The sequence below is a fragment of the Lissotriton helveticus genome, chromosome 7 (genome assembly GCF_964261635.1).
Source record: "Lissotriton helveticus chromosome 7, aLisHel1.1, whole genome shotgun sequence".
NCBI classification, from domain to species: domain Eukaryota; kingdom Metazoa; phylum Chordata; class Amphibia; order Caudata; family Salamandridae; genus Lissotriton; species Lissotriton helveticus.
The window spans coordinates 1,089,446,435-1,089,474,324 of NC_136068.1; the positions used below are offsets into that span (position 1 = coordinate 1,089,446,435).

The 27,890-nt window shown below is 44.0% G+C and overlaps 1 protein-coding gene across 2 annotated transcripts in view; it reads right to left on the minus strand.

Annotated features, from left to right (window-relative positions):
- CEP131 (centrosomal protein 131) overlaps nt 1-27,890 on the minus strand; it is a 441,974-nt gene that overhangs the window by 126,512 nt on the left and 287,572 nt on the right. For both annotated transcript variants that reach the window (XM_078654173.1, XM_078654174.1), the window contains one exon: nt 18,624-18,726. In XM_078654173.1, coding sequence (XP_078510299.1) covers nt 18,624-18,726 — 103 coding nt within the window. The remainder of the gene's footprint in view (nt 1-18,623; nt 18,727-27,890) is intronic.

Sequence of the window (27,890 nt, forward strand, 5' to 3'; positions counted from 1 at the left end):
GGAAGGGTAGGCCTGGCCAGTGGGGACACTGACCAGGAGGACATGGCAGTTCACAGACTGCACACAGGCAGGCCTAAGACACCATTTTAGGGCTACTCGTGTGGGTGGCACAATCAGAGCTGCAGGCCCACTAGTAGCATCTGTTATCACCAGCCCTGGCACACTCAGTGCACTTTACTAGGGACGTCTTGGTGGCACAAATATGCCAATCATGGATAACTAATCATTATAACAATTTACACAGGGAGCACTTGCACTTTGACACTGAACAGCAGTGGCAAAGTGCCCAAAGCATCTAAACCAGCAAAAACGAAATCCAGCACAGCATCAAGAATATAGGAGGTAGAGGCAAAAAGATAGGGTGAAACCACGCCAAAGATGCCAGGTCTAACAGGTCCCATTAACTATCGGAGGGAAAGAACATTTGGTCATATTCCAGGTGATCCCACTAATTTTCAACGTGGAGTGGCTAACAAAAATACAGGCTAAGATTAGCAGCTTTATCTGGGCTTCGAAAGGCCCCCGGATTTCCTTAAAAAAATTACGAAGGAAGAAAGACAAAGTGGGTTTGTGTCTGTTGGAATGTGAAATTGCTACTAAATGAACCTGATAGCTTGGATATTGGCAAAATGTTTAGGTCTATGCTATCGGACATTAGAGGAGGAGAGCAATGATTTATGCACAAGTTTGGAGAGCCAAAGTTCTTTAAAAAGGTGCGTTTTAAGGTTCTGAAGAGTATGGCTGCGTTATGGTTAAGGATCAGAAAGAAGACAACACTTACCTACTACAGCGGGTTGGCGTCAATATAGGATGCTCCTAGCTTCCCCGAATGGACTATGGATATCCTCGCTGTTTCTTTAAAGGAGGCAAGGATAGTGTGATGGGATCCCTTGGTGGATGAAGGAGAGTTGGTTTCTTGGGACAAAATGGCAGAGGTTTCTAACAACAAAACCTCGAAGTTTAAGTATCTTCAAGTCAAAAGCTGGTTTCAGACTTGAGAGGCGGATATAGGCCTACTGAAAGGATTTGAATTCAGCTTGATCTGCGACGTGCCAAGGAAGGGGCCAGATAGTACTGGTTATTGGTGGAGTTAACAGATGGTGTTTTCAGACTGCCAGGCGACCTACGGGAAAAGAGCTTGCCGGTGATGCAGCCAGAAGATTTAAGGCAAGTATCTTTTAGCATCTTTATTCCACTGTGCATCCCGCCAATTGAAGGAGAAATTACATATTTTGTCTACATAGGGTATATTGGACACACCTTAAGTTTTTGAAGCTGGGGAAGAACGCCGAGGCATGTAAAATGTGGCCAAGAGGAGGCAGATATCCACATGTTTATAGAGTGCCCTGCGATTCAAAATTCTGGTTTGATGCGAGCAGATGTAGTACAACTATACTGGGTACAGCACTTCAGGTAAGCCTTCTTCTTGTATTTTTTGGGGTGCCAGTGTAGCATGATTCTATGTCTAACAATGTAAAAACGCAGTTTTAAAAAAAAAATTGATTTACCTTGCCAGGCGGGAGATCTGTAAGCATTGGATAAGTAACGTACCACCGACTGAATTAGACTGGGTAAAATCCATTAAACACACTATTAGTTTGGATAGAGTATTGGTGAGAAGAAGTAATGAATTTTGGTCTCCTGCTCTAACCTGGCAGCGGATGCGCGCATTTTGCAGCGGTGATATAATTATCTAAGTCTGGGTGAGACCCTATTTCGCCCAGCATTAATTTTTAACCATATCGCTTTTATTCTTTTAAAACCTGTGCACTTTATATTTAACTTTGTGTAAAAACTGATTTGCTCCTCATTGTGTAATCTCACCTCACCTCGTTCCACCGCGGGGCCTCCCGATTGTTGTGGAGGGTGTAGGCGAGTAAGGATTTCTTCTCTGGCTGGTGGGGGTGGAGCGCAGCGACCAGTGCCGCGCTTGCAGCCTATATCGAAGCAAAACCAAAGGGGATGATGGACGGCGTGTTCAACATTGCAAGCACTCACCCCCCGTCAACTGATCTGGGTTTAATCCATAATCAGTCTTTAGCTCACTCCGCCACCCCATTTCAGACATGGCCATATGCAAATCAGTCTGACCCCGTTCCTCCTGGGAACAGTCCAGCTCGAACTGCCAAGCCATGTATTCCCTGGACCGCAAACAAGCATCCAGGGACTGGATTCTGTCTAATCAGCCGTCATCAGCCAGGCTAGCTTGAATCCAGTGGCAAAGTGAGCAAGGGATAAACGTCTGGGCATACCCTGCCAACTTAGGGCGAACAAAGCAAAACCAAAGGGGATGATGGACAGAGTGTTGAACATTGCAAGCACTCACCCCCAGTCAACTGATCTGGGTTTAATTCATCATTATTCTTTAGCTCACTCCGCCACCCCAGTTTAGACATGGCCATATGCCAGGTCTAAACTGGGGTGGCATGGTGAGCAAAAGAATGATGGATTTTACCCAGATCTCTTGACTGGGGGTGAATGTTTTGATTTGTTTGGCATTCCGTCCATCAATTGTGTGTCTTTTGCTTTGCAGCCCATATCAGCCACATGTCATTCCTGTCGCGCAGCAGATGCGCGCAGCGGGCGTGCTGCTGTCGTGTCAAAGGAACGCCTAAGGCAAGCCGGTCTGCGCCCGTCCGCGGCCAGCCGGGGCCAGGGGCCATACACTATGCCCATTTTCTTCACTACTCGGCATCGGAGTTAAACTCGATTCAGGGGAATTGGGCCATTGATCCTTATACCCAGAGTTTATTAGATAATCTGGGGATCCTGATCCATACGGATGCGGACTGTAAATCGCCCTCTAAACCCCTCGGTCAGGAGCCCCCAACAAACAACGGTGAGCCTCTAAAATCCCCCACTACTCCCGTATGCCAGGGACAGGAGGAACTGTCAATTTGCTACCTAAACTCCTGGTCGATGGTAAAGCATCAACTTGAGATCTTTTACCTCCTAGACACTGAAAAACCTGACATTCTCCTCCTATCAGAAACTTGATAGACGGCTGAGTCCAGCCCTGACATCCTAGCAGCAATCACAGATAATTACTAAATCCTCCAGACTAACAGGTCAGAGAACAAAGCCGGAGGAGGGGTTGCAGCTGTAATATCACAGAAACACAAATTCATCTCTTTAGTTTCACTAGACATCCCATTAGTTGAATGCTTTTTACTCAAGTTTGAATCCAATCATTCCTCCTTCAGATGCGCCTTACTCTACAGACCCCCACTCCTCATGCCCACATTTTCGCAGTTACTGGGCAATGCCGTTGCCGAACTGGTTATAAATCACGCTAGAGAGTTGATAATTGGTGACTTTAACTGTTGGCCAAACAATGCATGGGAAAGTCCCTGCTCAGTTGAATTTACCGACCTGCTAACAGGAATGAATTACACCCAGCATATTAAGGTAGCTACCCACATAAATGGACATACCCTTGACCAGGTCTGCACCTATAATCTAGAGGTAGCCGACCTACGAATCTCCCCTTGCACATGGTCGGACCATCACTTTATTACTTTCTCCATCCCGAGCACCCCTCCTCCCAAAATCTCGCCTCCAGGCACTATCATGGCCAGAAACTGGAGCCGGGTAGACACCACAGCGCCTTACTAGCCGCTTCTACACCCGCTGGCCAGACGGTATCACCCCACACCCAGGCAGAAAACATCAACACCTGGCTGTAATCTGCCAGAGACAGCATAGCCCCCCTGAAGAAAATCAAAAATAAGAAGCCCCATGACACCCAACGTTGGTTCTCTGACAATTTGAAGGTGAAGAAACTGGCTTTTCGACAAACTGAACACAAGTGGAGACAGGCTTATTGCCCTAATAAAAAGGCCATTTTTATAGCGGCACTTAAAGAATATAAAAGTGCCATCCTCAGGACCAAATCTCAATACTTCTCCATTAAAATCTTAGAATCCACTAAAAGCCAAGGACATCTTCTCCATAGTAGATGAACTGGTCAAACCAGATCGTGTCACTGCGAAACCCACTCCGTCACAATCCTTATGCGATTCTCTTAAAACATATTTCATCGAACAAATCGCCATCATCAAATCCAGTATCCCTAAGGCCACCTCATCGTCAGATCCTCAATGCCCACAGACCAATTCTCACCATCTTGACCAAATTCCTCTTATTGCCCAAGATGCCTTTTTTCCCTACTTAGAAAGGTCTGCTCTGGATCCCCAATGGACAGTTGTCCCCCTCACATCCTTCGGGAAGTTTTCCTGCACTGTCCAGAACCCCCATTATTGCTTCTCAACTACTCCCTTACCAAAGGTATTGTCCCCAATATATTTAAGAACGCAGAAGTCGTACCAATCCTGAAAAAAACAGGTACCGACCCTTCAACACCTAGTAACTTCTGTCCTATATCACTGCTGCCCTAGAAGCCCATGTTGCTAACTCCCATAGCATCTTTATAGAGCAATCCCACTACCTAGACTCACATCAAGCTGGCTTTAGACCCGAACATTCTACAGAGTCTCTCATCTAGGCAGCACTCGACGAATTAAGAAGGGGGGCTGATCAGAACACCACGCAAGCCCTGGTGCTCCTGGATCTATCGGCTGCATTCGACATGGTCAACCACCATCTGCTGGTTGACCGTGTAGGATGCCCTGGGATTTGGGGTCTATCACTGAAGTCGATCTCCTCTTTCCTCAGTGATAGATTTCAAGCAGACCGCATCACCAGCTTTTCTGCCGTAAAAAGAAGACTGACATGCGAGGTACCACAGGCTCATCCCTTTCCCCTCTCCTCTTTAATTTATATATTTTTCTCTTGATTCTGGCCCTTCGTAAGAGAGAGGTTGTAACCTTTAATTATGCTGATGACCTCCAGGTAGTGTTTAACATCGACTCATCCCCTTCTTCAATGGAAAACTTTCAGAAATTCATTAGCAACTGGATGAATTTAAATCATCTCAAACTAAACCCTGATACAACCGAGCTGATTCTCACTGGAGGCCAAGCAAATCACGGAACTCCAATTTTTGGCCGCAACTATTGTGGTGCTCCCTCCTCCAGTCAGCTCAGTTAAAAGCCTGGGAATCGTGATCAGCAATGATCTCACCATGAAGGCCCAGATAAGTTCAGTGGTCTCTGCTTGTTTTTTTCACCTTCAGAGAATTTGGAAAATAAGCAGATTTCTAACCACTGAGGCCCTGATCCAAGTCATTCTCGTCCTGGTAATGTCGCGTATTGATTACGCCAACTCTTTGTACACCGGCATTCCAGCCTTCCAATTACGCCAGCTACAATTGGTGCAGAACCAAGCCGCCATGTTTGTTTATGGTCAGCCTAAGTCTCGCCATGTGAAACCTTTGTTGAAGAGCCTCCACTGGCTCCCCGTGACCCAACGCTGCCTTTTTAAATTAGACTGTACGATCTACAAAGCCCTCTCGGATCGCGGTCCGGCCTTTATCGCCTCTAAAATACAGCGTTATGTCCCCTCCCGCGATCTACGTTCTTCAAACATGAACCTTCTGACCCCCTGCCCATTCAAACGCAAAAAACACAGAGGTCTAAGATTCTCGACCCTTGCACCTCAGTTTTGGAATTCCCTTCCCCCCACCTGCGTCTGGTCACCTCCTACACCCAATTCAGGAAATCCCTCAAAACATGGTCATTTGCCCAAGCTTACAATTAACTCCACTGCTATTGCACCTACAAGCGATCCCGCTCAGCGCCAAGAAACCGCACGGTGAAAGTGTGCTTAACAAATTATTTTTACATTACATTATATTACATCTGACATGAAGCGATCAGGGGTAGGCGCAGGTCCAATGATTATGCTTTTTTCAACATGGTCTTTTACTTATTTATTTATTATTTATTTATTCAGCTTATAAAGTGCACTATCACTTTGCAGGCATCCTGGCGCTGATGGCTACATGAGAGGTAGGAGGGGGTGTCAGGGCAAGCACAAGAGACTAGGACTTCGGAAACAAGCAGGTTTTCACGCTTTTTCTGAAAGGGAAAAACTCCCTAATATGAGGAGCGAAGCAGTCTAGTGGGAGTGTACCAAACAAATTTTGATTGCATTTCTAGGGGTCCTAACCTATGAAGAGCTTGTGTGATCTGCATTTCAGCTCTATGACCAGGGCAGAATCCGTGGGAGAAGTTAATGGGACTTTCCGATCCTTGGTATAAATTAATATATCTGGCAGGCACTTGTTGAGTGTGATTCCAAGGCAAAAGAGAACTACAAAAAAAAGAATTTGAAAAAGAATGGAGAAACTTCTTCTATCAGGCAGTAAAGCTGGGAAAGAGACTTCCTGGGTCTATCAGAAAAAGATGATTACATGAGCCTGAGGCTGCTTGTGAAGACATGCCTGTTTTGAATTAGTTATCTCTTTTCCATTTAAACTATGGGATAGCCATTTGGTCTACAAATAAACTACTAAGCATATGATCACCTGTTCTTTATTTGATACTGATGCTTAACTCTCAAAACATTATGGTACTTGTAGAGTTTCATCTTCTCAGTGAAAGACTGATAAAGTGGGGTTCATAAGCACAGAGCCGCAGAGTCATAGTGAAATCTTCAAATAATGTTCAACTTATTTTTGCAATCTAATGCTGGGGAGTACAAGCGGGTAATTATCTGCAAATCTCATTTATTGTGTTTTGGAAATCAGAGAAGAGTATTCAAACCTTTTTAGGGTGTGGGTGATCAATTTCAGTTTTAGAACTAGCCAGGAAACAAAGTTCACATTTAAAGGACTCGGCCAACACCAGCACACTCCTCAGCCTAATAGCATAAATGGTTTCTTTGGCACTGTTGCTAGCCTTCCCGTTTTGTTCTTGTGGTACTCAATTGTTTCAGTGTAATACTTTGAAATGAGGGAATTACGAGGCAACATGAGATTGTTTTAGTGGCGGGCAACACAATAAAAATAACGGGGTGGGGGGCAGGTGGAGTTGGTGCAGAAGAGGGGGTATGTTGGAAGCACAGAGAGGAAAAGGGGGCCAGCGGGAAGCACACGGGGAGCGGGAGGCGGGGTTAATGATAAAAATAGAAGCTGCCCCTAGATGGCTCAGAAGTAAATTCAATATACTACTATAAAGCTGAAGCTTCAAAACAGTGCACAAAGAGAATCAATCGTTCTCAGAAGTTACTATATCATTCTCTCCCAGAGGAACTTACAAGCAAACCCACCAACCTGTTGTACCGGTGGCACCTACAGAACCATTTCTTCAGGCACTTAACGCAAAATTCTGAGACACAATTTATTTCCAATCTTTGCCATCTGCTATCATTATGCCTAGTATTGCTACTCTCGCACCAGCTGTTTCCTCATTTATTTACTCACCTTCGACCAAAAGCCTTTGCATACAGAAAAGTTCAATATATATCTATACAAAATTACACAATACACCTCAGGAAAGCCATTTAAAGTCATGTGACCCTGAACACTGACAGAAAGGCACCTTTGGTTTTGGCAGCAAAATGCTAATTTTCTTAAAGTGGCATTTTGTTATGTTATGTTATGTTATAAAGGTCTTTTATAGCGCACGGCTACTCCAACTGAGTGTCCCGGCGCTTTATATTTCATGACCAGAGCAGGAAAAACAAACAAAACATAACAGTATAGATTCACAGGAAGAGGGATGATCACTGAATCCAGGAACTGGCACAGGAGAGCCCTAGTGGGCAAAAAGCCATGTTTTTAGACCCTTCCTGAACGCCAACAAATTAGATACAGAACGCAAGGTCAGAGGTAGTGAGTTCCACAACTGCGGAGCTAGCAGCCTGAACGAACGCCCACCAATGCAGGCTTTTTTCACACGGGGCACCACAGCCAGAAAGAGGGACTCCGATCTCAAGGATCGTGCTGGATGATAAAAGGCGAGCCTCCTTTGCAGATATTGAGCTCCCGAGGCATGTAAAGCCTTGTGAGCCAATGTCATGGCCTTGAATATTATCCGCTTCCAGATGGGTAACCAGTGGAGCGATTGTAATAAGCTGGAGGCGCTGGCCCGCCTATGGAGGCCGAAGATGGCTCGTGCGGCTGTATTCTGGGCCACCTGTAGCCGTTGCAGGAGATAGTCTGGTAAGCCAAGATATAAAATGTTAGAGTAATCTAGTCTTGAGCCGATTAAGGCCTGGACAGTCGTCCTCCTATGCTCCTCAGAGAGCAGAGGGAAAAACTTCTGAAGCATCCTAAGGATGCCAAAGCAGGTTCCTGTGAGGGTCAGAACCTGGGATTTAAGCGACAGTCCTTTATCTATTTTAACTCCCAAGTTCTTGGCTACCTGGGATGAAAGCGCAGGAGGAAACATATCAGCAGGCCACCAACCATGCCAGTCAGGATCAGATGGGCAACCGAAGAAGAGTATCTCAGATTTATCTGAGTTGCACTTGAGGCTGTTTAGCTGGAACCATTTAAAAACAGCCCCAAGGCACTCCCGGATACTCTCTCCATTGAAATCTTCTCCCTTCCGGCAGGTAAAGAGAAGCTGGGTATCGTCGGCATAGGATACGATCTGGGCCCCGAAAGACTCCACCAGTGTCGCCAATGGGGTCATGAAGATGTTAAATAGAGTCGGGCTCAGCACGGAGCCCTGGGGGACTCCGACTCCCAGAGGAGACATCACGGCGGAGCCAGGGGAGGCCCAGACCGTTTGTCGACGGTTGGCTAGAAATGAACGAAACCAACTGAGCACCGTCCCCCTCAGACCGATCTCATGAAGTCTTGCGAGGAGACCCTCATGGGGGACGGTGTCGAAAGCCGCCGACAAATCAAGCATGACCAGCATGGCTTTGCCTCCAGAATCCAGCGACTCTTTAATGGCCTCCGATATCTCCAACAGCGCTGTCTCTGTACTTAGATTAGGACGGAAGCCAGATTGAGAGGCATGTAGTAGCTCATGAGACTCCAAGAAATTTGAGAGCACACCATGTACATGCTTCTCCAGGATCTTAGCCAAAGCAGGAAGAAGCGAAATAGGCCTGTAGTTGGCGGGGACTTCCGGGGCAAGGCTCGGTTTCTTAAGAAGGGGGATAACCATGGCTTGCTTCCATGACTGCGGAATTACGCCCTGACTCAAAGAAAGGTTCAGAAGTGGGTTGGCCAGAGGATTGATTATAGCTGCCACTTTAGCTAGGAATTTGGCAGGGCATGGATCGAGGGGAGAGCCAGATTTGAGATTCATCATCAGTGTCAGCGACGAAGGTGTCGAGAGTGACGGGAAAACTGCCAGGAATGGACCTGATGTAGTAGGGTGGACTGACCCATTCAACAAGCATGGATCAACATCGATCGGCCTAGTTGGAAAAGAGTCCTGTATCAGCCTGATTTTCGTGGTGAAAAAGTTGGCAAGGGTGGCAGCCCATGTCTCAGAGGGGGCAACCTGCGCTGAGTTGGAGCGGGGGGTCGTGAATTCTCTCACAATCGAAAAAATCTCCTTGCAGGAATTAGCTGCATCCTCAATTCTCCTAGCAAAATAAAAAAAAAATTCCTGGAGAATTTCCCGATGGTAAGCTTTGACCATCAATTTATAGGTAAGCCTTGCCTCCGTGTCGTACTGAGACCGCCACGCCCTTTCGGCAACTTTGCATTGCCTACGGGAATGCGCCAGCACTTCAGTGAACCAGGGGGCCGAGACCCGTTTCAAAGTGGTGCGGGGGGGGGGGGGAGTCAAAGGGGCTAAGTCGTTCAACCTGTCTATGAACCATATCTGCAGGGTTTCAAGATCTTTATCCAGATCCCCGGAAAAGGATATAGGATGGTCCTGTAAGGACTGAGCCAGCATCTCCGGGGTGACCCGATGATACGCCCTTGAAGTAGTTCCCTGATGTCTCTTAGTAGTAGTTACAGGTTTCTTAGTGCCTAGTATATAAAAGTAGGCTAGCCGATGATCGGACCATAATACCGGCAGCACAGCTGTCACCTCCACCGGGGATGTCGAAAAGACCTGGTCCAGAGTGTGGCCTTTATCATGAGTTGGTCCAGAGAGATAGGGGAACAGGCCTAAAGACGCCGTGATGTCAATCATTTTAGACGTATCCGGGTCAGAGCTATCTTCCATATGGAAGTTAAAATCCCCGGCCAGTACACAGTGCTCCGATCTTAAAGTCAACGTCGAAATAATCGACTGAAGCTCCTCAAAAAAGGACCCTGCCGGGCCAGGGGGCCTATAGACTACAAGTCCTTTAAAGGATTGTTGAGGTGACAGGGATATGGAGAAAGCGAGGGATTCAGCGCCCGTGATGGCTTCCGTGTGAGTAATGGAACACGTGAAGGCTTTTTGTACCACGAGAGCCACGCCCCCCCCTCTACCCAGTGCTCTGTCTTGCCTAAAGATGTTATATTCAGGTGGAATCGCAGTAGCAATATCTGGGTGTGAAAAAAAGTAACTTAAAATCTGACTTTACCATTATATAGGATTTTAAATTACAATTCAAATGAGTGGAGGACGCATTTATCTATCTGTTCCCAATGGAAAGTTATCACTTATTAAGTGTAATACGGTACCCCAGCCTATAGGAGAGATTGTCTTGCCACAGTCAAAAACGACTTCAGGGGTTTTTCATTATCAGGACATGTAAAACTTAAAACCCACATGTCCTACTTTTACACACCATGCACCCTGCCCTATGAACCTTTAGGGCATACCTTAGGGGGGACTTAAAAGTATAAAACAGGAAGATTTAGGCCTGACAGAAGATTTGTCAAAATGGCAGTTTAAAACTGCCCTATAGGCTGCAGAGGCAGACCGGAGACATGTTTTTTGTGCTACTTTAGTGGGTGGCACAATGAGGGCAGCAGCTCATTAGTATCACTTATATACAGGCCCTGGGTACAAGTAGTACAATATACTAGGACGTATAAGTAAATTAAATAATCCAAACAAGTGTAAGCCAATTTTACCATGTTTTCAACGGAGAGCACAAGCACTTTACCACTGGTAGCAGGGGAAAAGTGTACGACTCATAATACCAACAAAAGGGGTCCAGCAAAGGAAGGCAACCCATCTGGGGTGACCCTGCAGAATGGGTCCGGTCCAACTAAATCAATTAATAAATTCACAAAATTCAAGACAGGGGCAGAAGAAGAAAGAAGGAACACATTCACACACAATCACCAAGCACAAAGTGGAAGTAGAGAAAGGACAAAGGCAGGCAATGGAAATTCAACCTTGTTCCTTGTTCCTCCTGTTTTCAGCCCCAGCCCATTTTCAGCTTTATCATGTAATTAACCCTCATGTTCAGACTTTAGCAAAGTCTCTTGAGAAACCTCACTACCTGTCTTTCTTATCATTTCAGGGTCTTTATCCCTCAAAAAGCACACAGTCATATCCTTGTAGGAACACATTTCGGAGACCTTCATGAGTTTCAGGAGATACGTCCGTCTTAGGTCCTTATGGGCAGGACAGGTCAAGAACAAGAGAGTTAAGGTGTCGGCTATTCCAAAATCACATTCACAGATTGTTGCTGGTTTAATCTGTCATTTGGTCAGGTTATCCAAATTCTTCCAACAATTCATTCTCGTCACGGGAAAGATATACCTGGTGAAAACCTTTACGAGGGAAAATTCCCTTCTAAGGAACACTTTATAGATTAGGTTTGCTTTTTCGAACTCTAATTTTCTCTTTCATTGCAAGTTTTCACATAATTTCTTGTGCAAATGTGTTCTCATTTATCAATGGAAGCTAAATTCCTAGGATAATTTTTTCCTTTAAATAAACTGTTTTCAGGAACTTTATTTTTTTTCCACCTGCTGGGTTTTATTTGCATCAAGCATATGTCAGTAAGCAAGTTTCCTTGAAAGCACGATCGTTTCTGCATATATCTAACACAGGCCACCTGTGCTCTCATACTCATCGGGACATATCCAAAATCATCCTCCAGAATTGCACTACAGCTGTATTTTTACCTTGCCTATATTCTCTCCTTCCAATCTCTTGTTTAATATACAATGTTATGGTTAGAATATAAAGCACTCACTTACTTTACAGTGCATAAGCGCTATATAAAACTATAAAATAAATTCAAAATAATGTTGACTGTTTGATTGCTTTTTATTTTCCTGCTTTCAAATAATTGAAATAATGTAAACAAATATGATATTTTGTAACCCACATTATTTTCCAGCAGAGCTTTAAACATTGCCATTAGACTGCTTTTTTACATTTCACGACAGAAAGAGAGGCATATACATAACATTATTGTAATGGGATATGAAGAACTCTTGTTACCTTGAAGCACTGCAGTACTGAAAATAACATACAAGATGTTATAGGAAATTATTCACTATAATAATTTTTGTGAAGACAGAATTAATTGCAGAAAAAAACCTCAATAAAAACAGCAGATTGCAAATACAGTAGTGCTAGATGTGAACTTCATTCCTCTCTTGCTTAACAAATCAGGCAGGAGTTTGTCAATTCTCTTCCTGCACCCCATGTCTACTTTTTTTAAAATCTTAGCAATAATGAACAGAAGTGCTCAAAAAAGCCTTCAAACAAACCTGTTTCCGGTCTGAAATCCTTGACCAATACTCAAACTTAACAAGTGCACTCCAGGAAGTTTTTTTTAATGAGGTGAACACTTGCCCAAGACTCCAAAAAATATAGTTAAAAAATTAATTTAAATTCACTATGCAGCACAATCTTAACTTTTCCGTACTACTGTGCCACCATTTAGTACCAGTAATTATAGCCCTTTTCTAGTCATGGTTGGATTTTAGCTTCAATGTTTGACAAATTTCACTTTTGTACTTTCCTTGATTAATTAAGGGTGAGCGGGGGTTGGTGGTTAAAGCTATAGGTGAAGTTACTACCAAAACAAGAAAATACCCCAAAAATACCTGAAGGACAGAAAGATACCAAGTTTGGCATTCACAATGAAATCTAGAAGTCTGCAAGCTTCAAAAAGAATTGGCATTGACATGGAACCTGAATGGATGATCATTGTGTTTTGTCCAACATTCTGTGATGTATATAGTAAAAGGACTGCTGTGAAATTCATGGATGATGCATGGAAAACCGTTTTCCATGGTCCTTGGAGGCAGATCTTGGAGACATTCTACCCCAACAGAAACCGAAAATAGCTACATTTAGCAATGTGAGGCTCACAAACAGTCCAGAGACAATATGCACACATTTAGTTTGAAAGCAAACCTATCATTTCCCCACTTGGTATCTGGTCACATTTTAAATTATCATGCTTGTTGTTGAGGAAGTGCTTCATAAAAACTACATGGAAAATGTTTGCAGCCCCTTGGTTCTAATGACTGCTCATTAATTCACTTAACCTGTATTGATTGGCTCACCTAATGAACATGTCGTTGGCTCGCTGAACCTGCATCCCATTTGATTCCTTTGACCTGCAGTCCACTGACTCAGTAGACCAGTGGCCAATGGACCGCTTATGCTGCAACTTACTTCATCTGTAGCCCTTTAGAGAACTTGACGTGCGGCCTGTTGGCTCACTTGACCCGAATTCATTGACTCACTCAACAAGTAACCTTCGACTGAAATGATTTGCAATGCACTGGTTCAAGGCTCATTTAACTTGCAACACTTTACCCGAGACCTGTTGGCGCTCTTGACCTGCAGCTCATTTATTTGATTGAACTTCAGGCAGTTGTCTCAACGGAACTTGGTCCTGCTGATTTCTGTAATGTGCAGGCCACTGGCTCACAGTGATAAGCCTTATGAGTGTGCTATTCATTCACTTAACATAAAAGTTACTTACCTACGGTAACGCTATATCTGGAAGAGACACAGTCTAGTTGCAGATTCCTTAACTTTGAATTCTCTCCAGGCGCCAGTCTGGATCCGGAAATTTTTCAGCAGGACCTGCGCATTGGGGTCAGCGTTGTATGGCTCCGTGGTGACATCATCTCCGGATATGAAGCCAGTGGAGACATATAAGTCCCCTTTGGTGCGTGGACATCAGTTTCTTCTGTGAAATCTTCCGCGCCATAACTCAAAGCCACTACAGAAACTGGTTGTGGAAAGTGTGTGCCAAAAAAGATCAAAAATCTTCAAAACATTAATAAAGAAGAAACATCATGTCTGGTTAATAATACCAGACAAGGATTTTAAAGAAAACCCCTAATGAAATCCAAGAACACAGGAATACCTAAAACTCTACTCCCTGGTTAATAACCCCCCATATGAGGGAAAAGGCTAGGCACTCTATAAACCATTCTGAAATTTTAATAAATGGAATGGCAAAAGCCAAACAGAACCTACAACAAGAACACCAGGTTGTGTGTTCAATCACACCAGTACGTGATATATTAACTGAACCAATATAGAGCTATGATGATACCAAGAAGACTTTCATAGAAAGAACATAGAAATTAATTCTACTCACTGGTGTGTTATTCAGCGGAAAATAGAAAACACACCCATTCTACCAACCACACACATTTGAAAATGGATGTTATTGCATCATCTAACCAAAAGTTAAGTGGCCAGGTCAAGCGATGTGTTTAGCCAAACATAAATTGAGATAGTGATCACTAGTAAATAAACCCAGCACATAAAAGGTATTACCCTTACCCCAAAGGTAATTCGCTGAGCGGGGAGGATGGGCAGGGTGTTAATGAATCTGCAGTTAGACTATGTCTCTACCAGATATAGTGTTACCGAAGGTAAGTACCTTTTATAGCTGATAGAGGCATGTAGCTGCATATTCCTTAACTTTGAATTAAATACCATAGCTATACCCAACTGGAGGAGGGTCTGCAAACTAATCCTACAAAGGTTCTCAAAGAGAACTAGCCGGTGATAACCAATAACTGGCCAAATGCATGTAGGAATAGCAGAACAAGAGCTAGGCTCTCAACAGAATCCATGATCACTGTCACAGAACATATAAATAAAAACTACCCTACTGGTCCGAAATAAATCGACCCTTGAAGGAAAAAAGGGTTTAAAACCCTTGAAGAACCATATGTCGGATGAGAAACCTTAACCCTTGTCCTCCCAAGGGTTAAGAAAACTCAATGACTAAAAAGAGTCAGTGCATGATAAGTCATATAGTCTGCATTATTCATGGCAATAAATAATCAGAAAAAGAACTGTCCTGATAAAATCCCAAAACAGGACTTTCAGAACCCATTTCCCCTAAGAGAAAGATAAACTACAACACCTTCTTGGTATAAATCATTTAGTTTCGCCAAAATGAGAAATCATGTTCATTCTATGCACCAATTGTGTAACATCTTGCCACAAAGATTCATACATACAAAAAATAAATACCTCGGACACTCCGATTGACTATGCAATTCACAGGAGTTCACTTGTCAATAACTTCTGCCAACACTCAATAACATATAATGCTTGCCTTCGTACAGTCTTCAGTACCATAGTCCGAATTTCGAGATGCGAGTAAGCTCCCACACCATGACAAGCTAGAAAAAGGAATCAACCGCATCTTTGATTAAAATGGTTTTCTTTTCTCCCTTGTTTTTTTTTAACAAATATGTGAAACACATAATACAGTCATGTATACTCTGTATACATAAGAACTAACTAGAATTGAGAATCCAGTTCCAAAAATGCTCTTTCAATAATATTGAAAAAGGGTAATGCACCTAAAAGTGCAGTTCCCCAACATCCCATAAAATAAATCGTTGTACAACAACCGGCACCTACAACACCTGTGATACAAGACAATACATGAAACACAGCAGCACATTCTATCATGTATACACCATATACCAAAAGAACACGCTGAAGTGAGAGGTTTGGCTAAAATACGCAACCCAGAGAGAAAAAAGGGTGTACTCTGTCACCAACACAACACTGTAGGTGACTTGCCGTAAGAAAAATCTGCCTGTCAAATGATATCCTAAATAACTGACACCACAAGCAACAACAGTCATGATTCCAAACGAATTGAGTAATGCAGAAAATAGGTACATCCTCTTCAGGACACAGAACCCGGTGTATCAAGAATATCAGAGGAAGAAGAAAAATGTACTATGTAGTCAAAAAATCCTTCTATTATAAAAGTGTCTCTCAGACTCTTATAGACGATTGGCGGCCAGGTTGGAGATCAAAACGGTCCGAAAACCTAGAACAGATTGTCTAAGGTCAAGAACAACAAGCCATCAAATTTACATCGATCTTGAGACAAGTTGGCCCAACCCGTGCACCATAAATTTTGGCTGAAAATTTACAGCACCACAATAAGGAGCAGGGATAGGGATTACCTGCAGTTGAGGTAACATTTATGCCTTCACTAGACACTGTTCCTTTGCCATGAAGGAAGAATTTGCAAACAAATAGCATTAAAATAATGCAACATATACTCTGAGCCAGACCAATTCTTCAACTTGCCGATGTACTAATTACTCTAAGAATAAAAATATTTTTAAAAAGTAAACTCAGTACTTGTATAGCGCACAAATCACCCCCAAAGGGGTATATCGGCTCTGGGGGCCGTTGGGAAGATTAAGCGAGCTATTGCCCAGAGTCGCATAATGCTGGGCAGACCCCTGCTGCCGGAGCCGGGGATCGAACCCTGGTCTCCAGCATTCAGCGTCTGTCGCCCTGGCCGCGGCACCACACCTCTTCCCTACTCTAAGAGTAGAATCACTATATACCAGCCTACAACTGACATAATCATATGTAACTAAATGAACACTGAAGCCATTTAACTTGCATACTGACCTGCTTCTAAGAAGCATGCAACAGATTCACTTCTCTAAATGATAGCCTCTTGTGCAGAAAGCTCATCCTCAGACGCCAGGAAACAAAGGGAAACTCCCTCAGACAATGAAAACATTACCAATCAAAAAGAAATGACACTGATGTCATAACCACCACTCCTCATCGGAGTACACGTGTTAATACTTAGAACCAAAAGCCGGACAAATACAACGTCCTAATAAGGCTACATCTTGCCCAACAAAAACATACATCTCAAGCTCAAGTAAAGAACACAGTGACAGCAATGCAGGACTACGACTCTGTAGCCCTCCGTCTTCCTTGGTAGTGTCTTAACGCTGTTTCTGCCTGATCTCCAAAAAAACAGGCACCATCAAATTGTATGTTGGCCAAAGCCGACCAGACAGCCTCCGAGAAACCCATGGCCTGACCCACAGAGTCCAATATGTCCATGCCACACCTTATGGCAAGTCTAGCAGCTTGCTGACCATCTCTAACCAAGTTGCCTGCCTCCGGTTATCCGGAAGAGATTAAGCATGTTCTGTAATGAATCCCATAACACATAGCAAAAGCGCCCAAGCACACAAGACGTGTTGGTGGCTCTCAACGATGAGCTGGCTGAGGCAAAAATACGCTTACTACAAGCATCACGACCCCTAGCATCCTTACACACCGGAGTCTTAGGTGTAGAATCTATGTCCTGAGAAGACTTTGCAGCCTTGGTGACCAAGCCACTAGTGGAAGGATGCAAGCAAACCGGGTCCCCAGGTGCAGGCAAATGTCTACACGCAACATCACGGTCCACTGAGACCCCCGACTCTGGCTTGGCCCAGGCACCTAACAAAATATCTAATAGGACCTCACTATAGGGAAGAACAGGTCTTTGCCCGTCTGCCCCTGGCAAAGAATCTCGAACAAAGGGTGTGTAGATCTTTGCACTGTGAGCCTGGTGAAGAATCCGATCCTCTAGCCTCACCAAGAGCTGTAAACTAGCTCTACTCCACCTGAAACACATTGGTGTCTAAAACGAGTTGAAAAAGTTCTACCCCATACAACACAGGTGGACCTTCTAACGCCTCTTCCTTAAAAGGGGCCATAAACTTTATAATCCCCCCAGGATGAATAGCCGACTCCGCTGCAGATGCCGTACGCCACCGATGTCAAAGTCGGAGTCGGTTGGTTAAGTAACGGCGTCAATGGGCAAGATCTTAAAGGACTGTTAGCCTGCTCCAAAGCGACGTCGACCAACGCCAATCCTTTGACTTCGACATACAAATTGTATGCTGGGTCATCACCGACATATGTCCGCTACAAGACTCACAAAGTTTGAAACAGCTGACATTAGACAAAGGCACACTCTTCCACAGACACCATGTGTAAGTAGATCAAGAAAAAACAACGCGAGAAACCGCTTCTCCAGATTTGCATTACAGCGCGGAAAAGAAGAAACGGACGTCAGTGTGCTGGTGGAGGTTTATAGGGCTCCACTGATGTCATATCCGGAGACTACGTCACCGTGGAGCCGTACGACGCCATACCCCGGTGCCTGGAAATAATTCATTGTTAAGGAATCTGCAGCTAGACGTCTCCATCAGATCTACAGTTTGTTGGCCACTGGGCCTGAACCAACTGGCTCACATGGCATGTGGTTCAATGAACTATTTGGCTTAAGGGTTGTTAGTTCACCTGATTTGCGGATTTTTGGGTCACTTCACATTCAGGTTGTTATTTTACTTGACCTTCAGCTCATTAGCTGGCCAAACAGACAGCCATTGATTCAACTCACCTGCAAACACAGGAAAAGCAGGCCAAATTCAGTCCATCTGGGGTTGGTTTCCTGAGGCATTACAAGTAAGCCGATCTGTGATGTGGTCATGATCACGAAAGGTATAAATTTACAGTTCACATGGGCTAGCAAAAGCCCTTTGACATCACTAGCTTCCACCCACTAACATCAGTAAGAAAGATGAACATTAATACCTTTTACTGTGATTTCTTTAATCTTTTTGGTCTTTTCATCAATCCATTTCTCTCGTCTGACTTTCTCTGTTGCACTCATCAGCTCCTTCAGTTTCTTGATTTCCTGGTAGTAAAAAATGTATGCATATCAAGGTGTGGCACTACATGTTCTGACCTAAATTTTTTAAGCAATGTGCCTCATGCACTCATCAACCTCCCATTCCCTAAAAACCAAGTATTAAGCCTTGTACTGCTTATGCACACCATTAAAGCAAACCATCCCTACATCACCACGTAGAACCGCACTCTATTAATGGAAATATGACCTAGTCTTGTGCCACTTCTTGATTTCCAAATAGAACGTGTCCTAAATTGGAGAATAAACGGTGGGAAAACATTTCTCACACTGTTAAAATTCAAATGAAGGACTTTCTCTGTAAAGTGCATATTTGAGCATTTAAAGACTTTCGGCAAAATGAATTATTTCTGCTGGTTACCATATCTTGCTGGAGATTCCTCACCTTATGCATCTCCCAGTATGGATCCAAATCCCGCCCCCCCACCCCCCCCAAGTAATATCAGCACAGGCGGCATGCAACACCACTCGCAGTTCTGCCTATACATGAAGTGACAAAACCAAACAATATAGGCTACCACCTGGCACCCTAGAATTAGTTACTACATTTGTTCGCACCCAACGAGGCATGCAGAAAAGAGCAGAAGAATTAAACTGTAGTAAAAAATGAACAAGATTAATTATTCTATACATGGGAATCTTAATAACAGCACTAACTAAGAACGGAAGGATGGAGGATGGTGCGGAATCAGCAAGACGATATAGTATCCACCAGAACTAGTTAGGGAAGATAAGGAACTTTTTCTTTTAATAAATACTACCTGCAGACTCATCTCCTTTCAAATGAGTCCCAAAGCAATACCCACTGGAGCAGTGCCAAAAAAACAAGTAAATCATGCAACAATGATGTTGCTAATAGTAATATTGATGCGTTTATCGCTAATAATGAACACTCATCCTTATTAATAGAATCGCCTGTTCTGCACTCCACATCTACCCTGACATGCAAGTATGTAGTCAGGCAGGCCCTGTGACCTAGGCCCGGGATTACGGATTGATGGGTCACAGTTGGGAGGGCGCGTATCTGGCAGGCAAACACTAGGGCAGGAAACTCTTGATCAATCTCACAGATGGGCGCAGCAACATTGCAATGGTCAAGGGAGATAGCCCCAATAAAGCACAAATGGCCAGAGGGTGTACACACGCTTCTGAAAATACCAAAAAGTCAGATCCCACATGAGTTAGGAACACATAGCCAATCAGGACCACACACACGTCGAGATCATGCGATCCCAATCCCGGACATCTGGACACGTTCACCACTGGCCACACTGTGCCCATGTGAGGTCGACACCCACCTGTGGTAACCATTTATCCATTAATTTCTGACTCTAAGACAGCAACCAACATTCTTCACTATATATGGTACGCCCTAAACTTTTATTGCTTGTTGTCATTTTGAATATAAAGAGAGCAAAAAACCCAATGTAAATTGAGACAGTCGTCAGACCTCGTGCCTGTGACTGTTCTCCCGACCGAACCGTTTAATTAAACAAGCACTGGCGTTGCCAATAGGTCTCGCAGTAGGAAAGTTGGAGCTATTGGTTTTGTAAATGACATTTTATATTTATATATCGTTATTGGCATTGTCAATAACAATATATAAATATAAAATGTCATTTACAAAACCAATAGCTCCAACTTTCCAAATGCGAAACCTATTGGCAACGCCAGTGCTTGTTTCAGTCAGGCAGGGTTGTCTCCGTGTGTGTCGTAACTGGAGGGAGACAGTATGATCTTTTTTTTAAGGCTTTGTATCGGCACGCTTCATGCTAGAAGCACCGAGGGGTAACCAGAGACGAAATACGCTGGCGCATGGAAGTCTGGGGATGTTGGTTGTGCTGCATTTCCCGTGTAAACTTTTTATTTTTTATTTTTGCATGTACCCGGTGTTGAATGGACTCGAAATATATAAGGAATGTATTTAACATGTCACATTTAACATGTCACATTTTCAAAGGTAAATATCAGGTGGTTGCGCTGCTCCGCTCTTTTACAGGTCTTAACAATAATTACAGAGACAAGCGTTAGCAGAAGGCGCGCTTGCAAAATTTTCAGAAATGATTTGTGATTTTTGCTGTCCAGGGCGTACTGACATATTTTGTCAGGCTCCCTGAGCTCACTTGAGATAAATGTCCTCGTGATATACCCCAAAATCAGAATATGGCGTTGTACCTCTGATGACCCGACTTTGGCCCAGAACACTTGAAGCCACCTTAACAATAGGGCCTGTGCTAGTGCATGGCCACTTGAATTATGGGTCACCACCAAATTATGTGGCTGGCTTGCTAAATGACCATGCAGGAAAAGCCAAATTAGCTGCACATTTTTAGATAGTATTACTTAAGTATTTTGTTATTTTTATACATTGCACTACCTTCTGGGCAATTATTTCACCCCATACAAAAATAATCTACTGAAATAGGACTTGTTACCCTATGCGATGGGCCTTCACAAACACTTGTGGCCATGTTTTAGTAACTTTTGATCAGTTTAAGAGTGAAAGAATTTTGTTTGTTAAAATCTTTAGATGACATAGAAGAGGGCAAAGTATGTGGCAAATGCCTCGAATTCATAATTATGCGAAGAAAGCCATGCCTGCAGAATCGCAAAATTCCAGTGTCCGTGTGCTACTGTAATGCAAATTTATGTTGTGACGAAGCACCTGACGTTCAGCCATGCAGTTGCAGTTGGTATTCCTTGTAGTATAGCATCTTGATTGTGTCGCTTTTGGAATTCTGGTAAAACTTGGAGGCAGGAAGGCCTAGTATAGTTTGTCTTGAGTTGAGAAGCTGTCCTTTGGTGAGGTGCAGAGGTGGGCCACGAGCTCTAGTAGGGAAAAATGGTTGTATTGGTGTAGGAGTTGATCGAGTGACCGGAAGTGACATTGTTTCACATTTTCTTCAACTGTAAACAAGTGCGTACATTGCATCTATGGTGCAGAGTGGTCTAAGTAGGGGCCATTGATTCAGTTTTATTTAAATCGATGCTTAAAAAGAGAAAAGCATTGTTGCCAAATACATGATCTTTCAGTACCAGGATAAACTAACTGCACGTACCAATCGTTTTCTGCAACATACAGAAGTGACGATCAAGCTGCATTTGTGAGAGAGGCCGGCGGGAAGCCGGATGGGGGCGGGAGAGCCTGGTGGGGGGGCGGGAATGCGAGGGAGGAGAAGTGTGGCAGGCGGAATGCCTGTGTGCGAAAGCGCGATGCGCTTGGAGAGAGGCCGGATGGGGGCGGGGGCCATTGATTCTGTTTTATTTAAATCGATGCTTAAAAAGAGAAAAGCGTTTCTCTGTCATTGTTGCCAAATACATGATCTTTCAGTACCAGGATAAACTAACTGCACGTACCAATAGTTTTCTGCAACATACAGAAGTGACGATCAAGCTGCATTTGTGAGAGAGGCCGGAGGGAAGCAGGATGGGGGCGGGAGAGCCTGGTGGGGGGGCGGGAATGCGAGGGAGGGGTGAAATGCTTCCGCATTTAAAAAAAATACTTTATAAAACACATTTTTAAGAGACGTTTTCATACATTTACGTGTTTGTTCATCGATTTATATGCTAAACATTTTCATGGCTCGGTTGGTGCATGGCCTCTTAAGAGCCAAGCCAGACCATTGTCTCTGCTCTCCTGTTTGTGGGGTTCACTCACCCACTTCTCTCTGCGTGCCAGTTATTGACAGTGAATGTACTCGTCTGTTTCTTTTCTTAGTGACGAATGCAATACTCTGTGTGTCATTGCATGTGTCCTGGCCTGTGTCATTTCTTGGTGGGTGAATGTACAGGACTCCCTGTTGGCACATGCTGGCTAATATACTGGTCAGCAAGTCTCTTGTTGTTGGCTAATATACTGGTCTGCAAGTCAATTTTGGTGGTTAATGTACTGGTCTGCACGTTGGAACATGTTGGTGAACTTACTGGTCAGCGAGTCACTTGTTTGTGGTGAACCGATAGGTTTGCACATATTGGTGAATGGACTCGTCTGCGCTTTACTTCTTGGTGGTGAATGCAATGGTCTTCGTCTCAGTACATGTTGGCAATGTATTGATCTGAGCGTCATTGCTTAGTGGTGAGTCATGTGTGTGTCAGTACATTTTACCAAAAATACTGGTCTGCAACTCAATACATTTTGGTGAATGTACTGGCCTAGGTCTCCGTATATTTTGTGGATTGTGCGAGTCTGCACCTCATTACCTGTTGGTGAATGTACTGGTCCGTGCCTCAGTACTTGTTGGTGAATATTCTGGTCTGCTTCTCAGTATATTTCGGTGAAATGTACTGGTCTGCACCTCAGTACATGTTGGTCAATGTTCTGGTTTGTGTGTCAGTAATGGCGGTGAATGTTCTGGTTTGTGTGTCCGTATTGGCGGTGAATGTTCTGGTTTGGGTGTCAGTAATGGTGGTGAATGTTCTCGTCTCAGTACGTGTTGGTGAATGTATTGATTTGTGTGTTCTCGTTTGTGTGTCTAAAATGGCGGTGAATGAAAGATAGGTTTCCAAAGAGCATGAAACCGTAATGCAGAGTCAAAAAGAGAGCGAGCGTGTAGGCGAGGAGAGAGGCACGTGAAAGTGAAAGTGCATCGATCGCGGGCTGTAAGGGTGCTGATGATTGATGGCGAGGATGTGCGTGTGCTGGGGCGTAGCATACTGAAATACCACTAAAGTGAATGAAAGATAAAGCAAGTTAGGAGGGTGGTGCAGGTTTCCAAAGAGCATGAAACCGTAATGCAGAGTCAAAAAGAGAGCGAGCGTGTAGGCGAGGAGAGAGGCACGTGAAAGTGAAAGTGTTAGGGGAGGAGAAGCCGCAGAGCGCACGCTGGGCGAAGCCCTTGGATGTGCTGGCGGCCGTTACAAAATGCAATTAGGAGGGAGGGAGGGAGGGAGGGAGGGAGGCTGATGCGCGTGCTTGTTTAGTCACGTGATTCACGTGAACTTAATGAAAACCGCAGCGCAAGAAGCCCTTGGTTTCACAAGCGTTTTGAGGACATGAATTCTCGCTCCGCTCAATGCGCTTGCGCGCATTGATAGGTCGCAAGACCTAAAAAACTGCTTCTGTAAGCCAAACGCCTCTTGTCTTCTGTTTTTACTAAGGAATTCGAACCTGAGCAACAATGTTACAATGAGATTACTAGTTGAAGATAAACAGTGGTTCATGTAAAGCCAGTCGGTCCAGATAACAATTTGTTATCCAAAAAGACAGAGAGAGCAAATATTCTTCTACCCCACAGTGTCACAGAATTCTTTTAAACCGATATAGGACGGGACAAATATGGACATTGGTCAATTATTTGGGTTATTTAACGATATTCATATCAGATTATTCAAGAGAATATAGATACGGTGCTCACAAGAAAGTTTAGCCATGTTTAGCCATGCAGCACATTATCCATTACATTAGCTCCTTGGAAAAGCCTAGATATACTGGTGTTCAAAGATGGACGGCTTTACCATACACACCAAGGGATGTGCAAACCAACATCACTGTTGTTTCATCAGGCTGTGCTCCAGGCTCAGTGAAATACCGACCTAAGGTGTGCAAGATCCTAGAGCACTGAAGGGGCGTGCCATACCCCATCATGGAAAGTCACAATTGAATGTGGTAGTGGTGGTCCCAGGTTGGCCTTCCAGGCGTGGACGCCATGCTGGCTGCGAGCAGGGGCTAGCGGGCTGTGCTACCGTGCACGGAAAGAGCAGCGAGTGGACCTTGGCGGTGGGTGTGTTGTGTGTGAGAGAACAGCCCAAGCACATGTGGAACTTTACTTGAGCAGCATTACACCCCACCGGCAACAGAATGATTTTTAGGCTTCACTCCAGGGCTATATATTGTCCAATAGCCAATCAGACACCAGAGTCCTGAAGTACGTTGATCCGTATTTATTTCAAGATCCCAAAGTTCAAAATATTCTCTGCAACCAAGGTTCAAAACATTCTCTGCAGCCAACACGTGTTTCGTTGGGCATATATCTTATGCCAAAACAACTTCCTCAGGGCTGCAAGCCAAAAACAATAAAAACATGGTATAGTATACCTACAACAATAAACTATTACAGTTTATTGGAAAAGTTTAATATTAATAAATCTATCACCACCTAAGTGAAAAAAGAACATAGTTCCCAAATCTTAGTGACAGTAATTAAAAAATCCTAATAAATTCTATGTGACTCCCGGTGTCAATAAGTAGCTTTTAACAAAACATTCAGGTATTTCGCCATACATAATATGCATAAATATGCATTACCTAGGTTCAGTAACTTTTTCTTCTGGAATTGTTTCTTCAAATAATTATTTTTCATAGAATAATAACTGTATCTGGAATGATATAAGGAGGCTCTTAGCTCTGTCCCCACAGTTCACAACCAGTCAAACATATTGTAAAGCATAGGGTATACTACTTATCGAATTTGAAAATTCATTAGTAAAAATACATTCAAATATTTAGTATGAGGTCATCCTTATTTTACAAGGCTAAAAGGTCTGTGGAATTACCTAATCACTCACAAGTCTGTGAAAATATAAATATAAACAGCCTTATTAACTACAGTATTCGAGCCCTGAGGAAGTTGTTTTGGCATAAGATATATGCCCAACGAAACACGTGTTGGCTGCAGAGAATGTTTTGAACCTTGGTTGCAAAGAATATTTTGAACTTTGGGATCTTGAAATAAATACGGATCAACGTACTTCAGGACTCTGGTGTCTGATTGGCTATTGGACAATATATGGACTTGCTTTGGTCAATTTCAATTGTATGAACTCTGAAAATATTATGAATGTTTAACTGATTGCTCGGCAAGAACTTTGATATAACCTATACACCCTGAACTTTGTTCAGGGAACAAGTGGGGAAGTTAGGTGACCTTCCTTTCCTGCCTAGAAGCAATCTCCTGGGATTTGTGCGTTTTTACTTTTAGCCAAACTCTTTGCTGTGCGCCCTTTTCCCTGTTACCTATCTTTGCTTGTCACTCCAGGGCTAGGCACACTTACTTTGCAGCGAGGGCTGGTGGCCGGGAAGAGCAGCTGCAATTTAACACAGCCTTGCTTGCCTCTCTCGGTTTCTTGTGGCTGGCCGCCAGGCATGATGAGGGCATGAGGCTCCACTCACTCGACTCAGCACAGTCAGGGGTTACCGGTGCTCTGGGCAGGCAGCGGAGCTGTGACCCAACCGCCACGCCTACTCTCAGCATTTCCAGCGCAACCCCATAAAAAGCATTAATAAAAAAACACAGATGCTGACTTTCAGTAAACAAGCTCACGGGCGTGGCAAATAAAGTGGCCATTCGCGTTTGTTTGAACATGCCTCCCAAAGTAAACAAAACACAAACACTGCTCCTAAAGCAAATTAAAACAAGCACACAGTAAGAAAAAAAAAAAAAAAGGTTTCACCATCAGTGCTTATAACAACCTAAATTTTCTCTTTAAAAGACACACAGCTGAGGCGTTAAAGACAAGAAAAAAGCGCCCAGTTCCTGGCATGTTCCGCCACACGTTTTCCATAGAGACAGACCTGACTAACTCTCTCCACATAAATAATTTAATCTTAAACGCTGGACATGTGGCGGTCACACTGTGAATCAACTAACTGCAGCTTGTTTCAGGTAAGCATCCCTTCACCAAAGCCATTTAGGCCCGGACACTAAAAGTACTACGAAGGAGCACCAGGGACCGAAGAGCGCTGTGAGATCAGATTACGAGTATACAGTCTGTCAGGCATACCTGGCAGGGCGCATCAAACGACAAGCAAAAGCGAAAGCGCAGTGCGTTGCATGTAACCTGACCCACCAGGAATGCAGCTGCCACCCTGCGTGCCGCTACTTGCTCCTGAGAGGAAAATGCAGTGGGAGTGACACATTAGAAAGGAGGTGGGACATGCACCCGCCTTTGGCCATTTGTGTGCTTTCATTATTGAAAGCCACACGCAAAGACCAATCTAATGTGTGGCAGGAGTCAGACCCACACAGAGAAGTTTGGAGTGCTCACAAGAAGCCCCCCATAGAACAGTGCATGCGTGCTGCGCTAGGCTCAACCTAAAAAGGGGGGTGTGCTGTGATAAAGGAAAACTCTAAAAACATTCACCACATTGACAACAGAAGCAAACTCCTTTTAAACAATTTTTAAATAATGAAACAGGAGTTTTGTTGTACTAAGGTTTCGATCTTAATAATTCAAGATCATCCTCAGAACTGGTGTGTGAGCACCAGAAGTTAGTCCCAACTGTGGATGGGATAATATTTAGCATGGAGGGCTAGAAATACCCTTAGGGAGCGTGTCCTGAGAATAGGATTTGAAGTAGTTTTGTAGAAGGCTCATAGTCAGAGGGGCGGAAACGATGGAACCTTTTATTTGGGCAAGATTGAGGGAAGTGAAGCCCCTAATAAGTTCCTGGGGTCACCGCGTACTGTGAAAATAACCCTGATTTGAGAGAGGATACCACATTAGTCAGTAGCATATCCCATCTTTTAGAAATCTAGAGAGCTCAAACAATGGCAGCCTCAGTTTATGCGACTGAACTTTGGAGACATAGTAACATTGAAGAATAAGGAGTTGCAGAAATACATTCCTGAGGCAGGCACTTATATACCCTCAAAGCATCCCACTAGTTTTCAAACTAGATTTGAATATGTAATCTATTATCCCAAAGTGGTGCTCAAGCCAATTTTATATGAGCTGAGTATTTGGATAACCACTGAGTTTGAATCCTTTAGGTTAGATCTCAGGGGCCTTGGATAGGCACAAGAGAGGGGTGATGCTACCCTGGTTAAAATATGTGAAGCAGACATTTACTTCCCTGGGCCTGTCTAACCTCTGGACCAAAGCAAACACAAGGAGATGATGGACGGAGCACTGAAACTTTTCACACACTCAACCCCAGTCACATATTTGGGCTGAATCCATCATCATTCTTTAGCTCACGGGGGGCGTGGCTGAGCACGCAACGATGGCGGACGCATCTGGGTAGAGCTCTGTAAGAAGCTCCCTTACCGCAGGCCATTTCTCCGAGACGCTTATCCGATTTGGCTCGGAAGCGTCAGAGGAAGAGTCCGAGACACGCGGCTCTCGGCTGCTGTACTTTGGGGACATTTGCTCTTCACGGACTGCCCCGGTGGTGTGTAGTCCCGGGTGGCCCTCCGGTGGACGCTTCCGGCCGG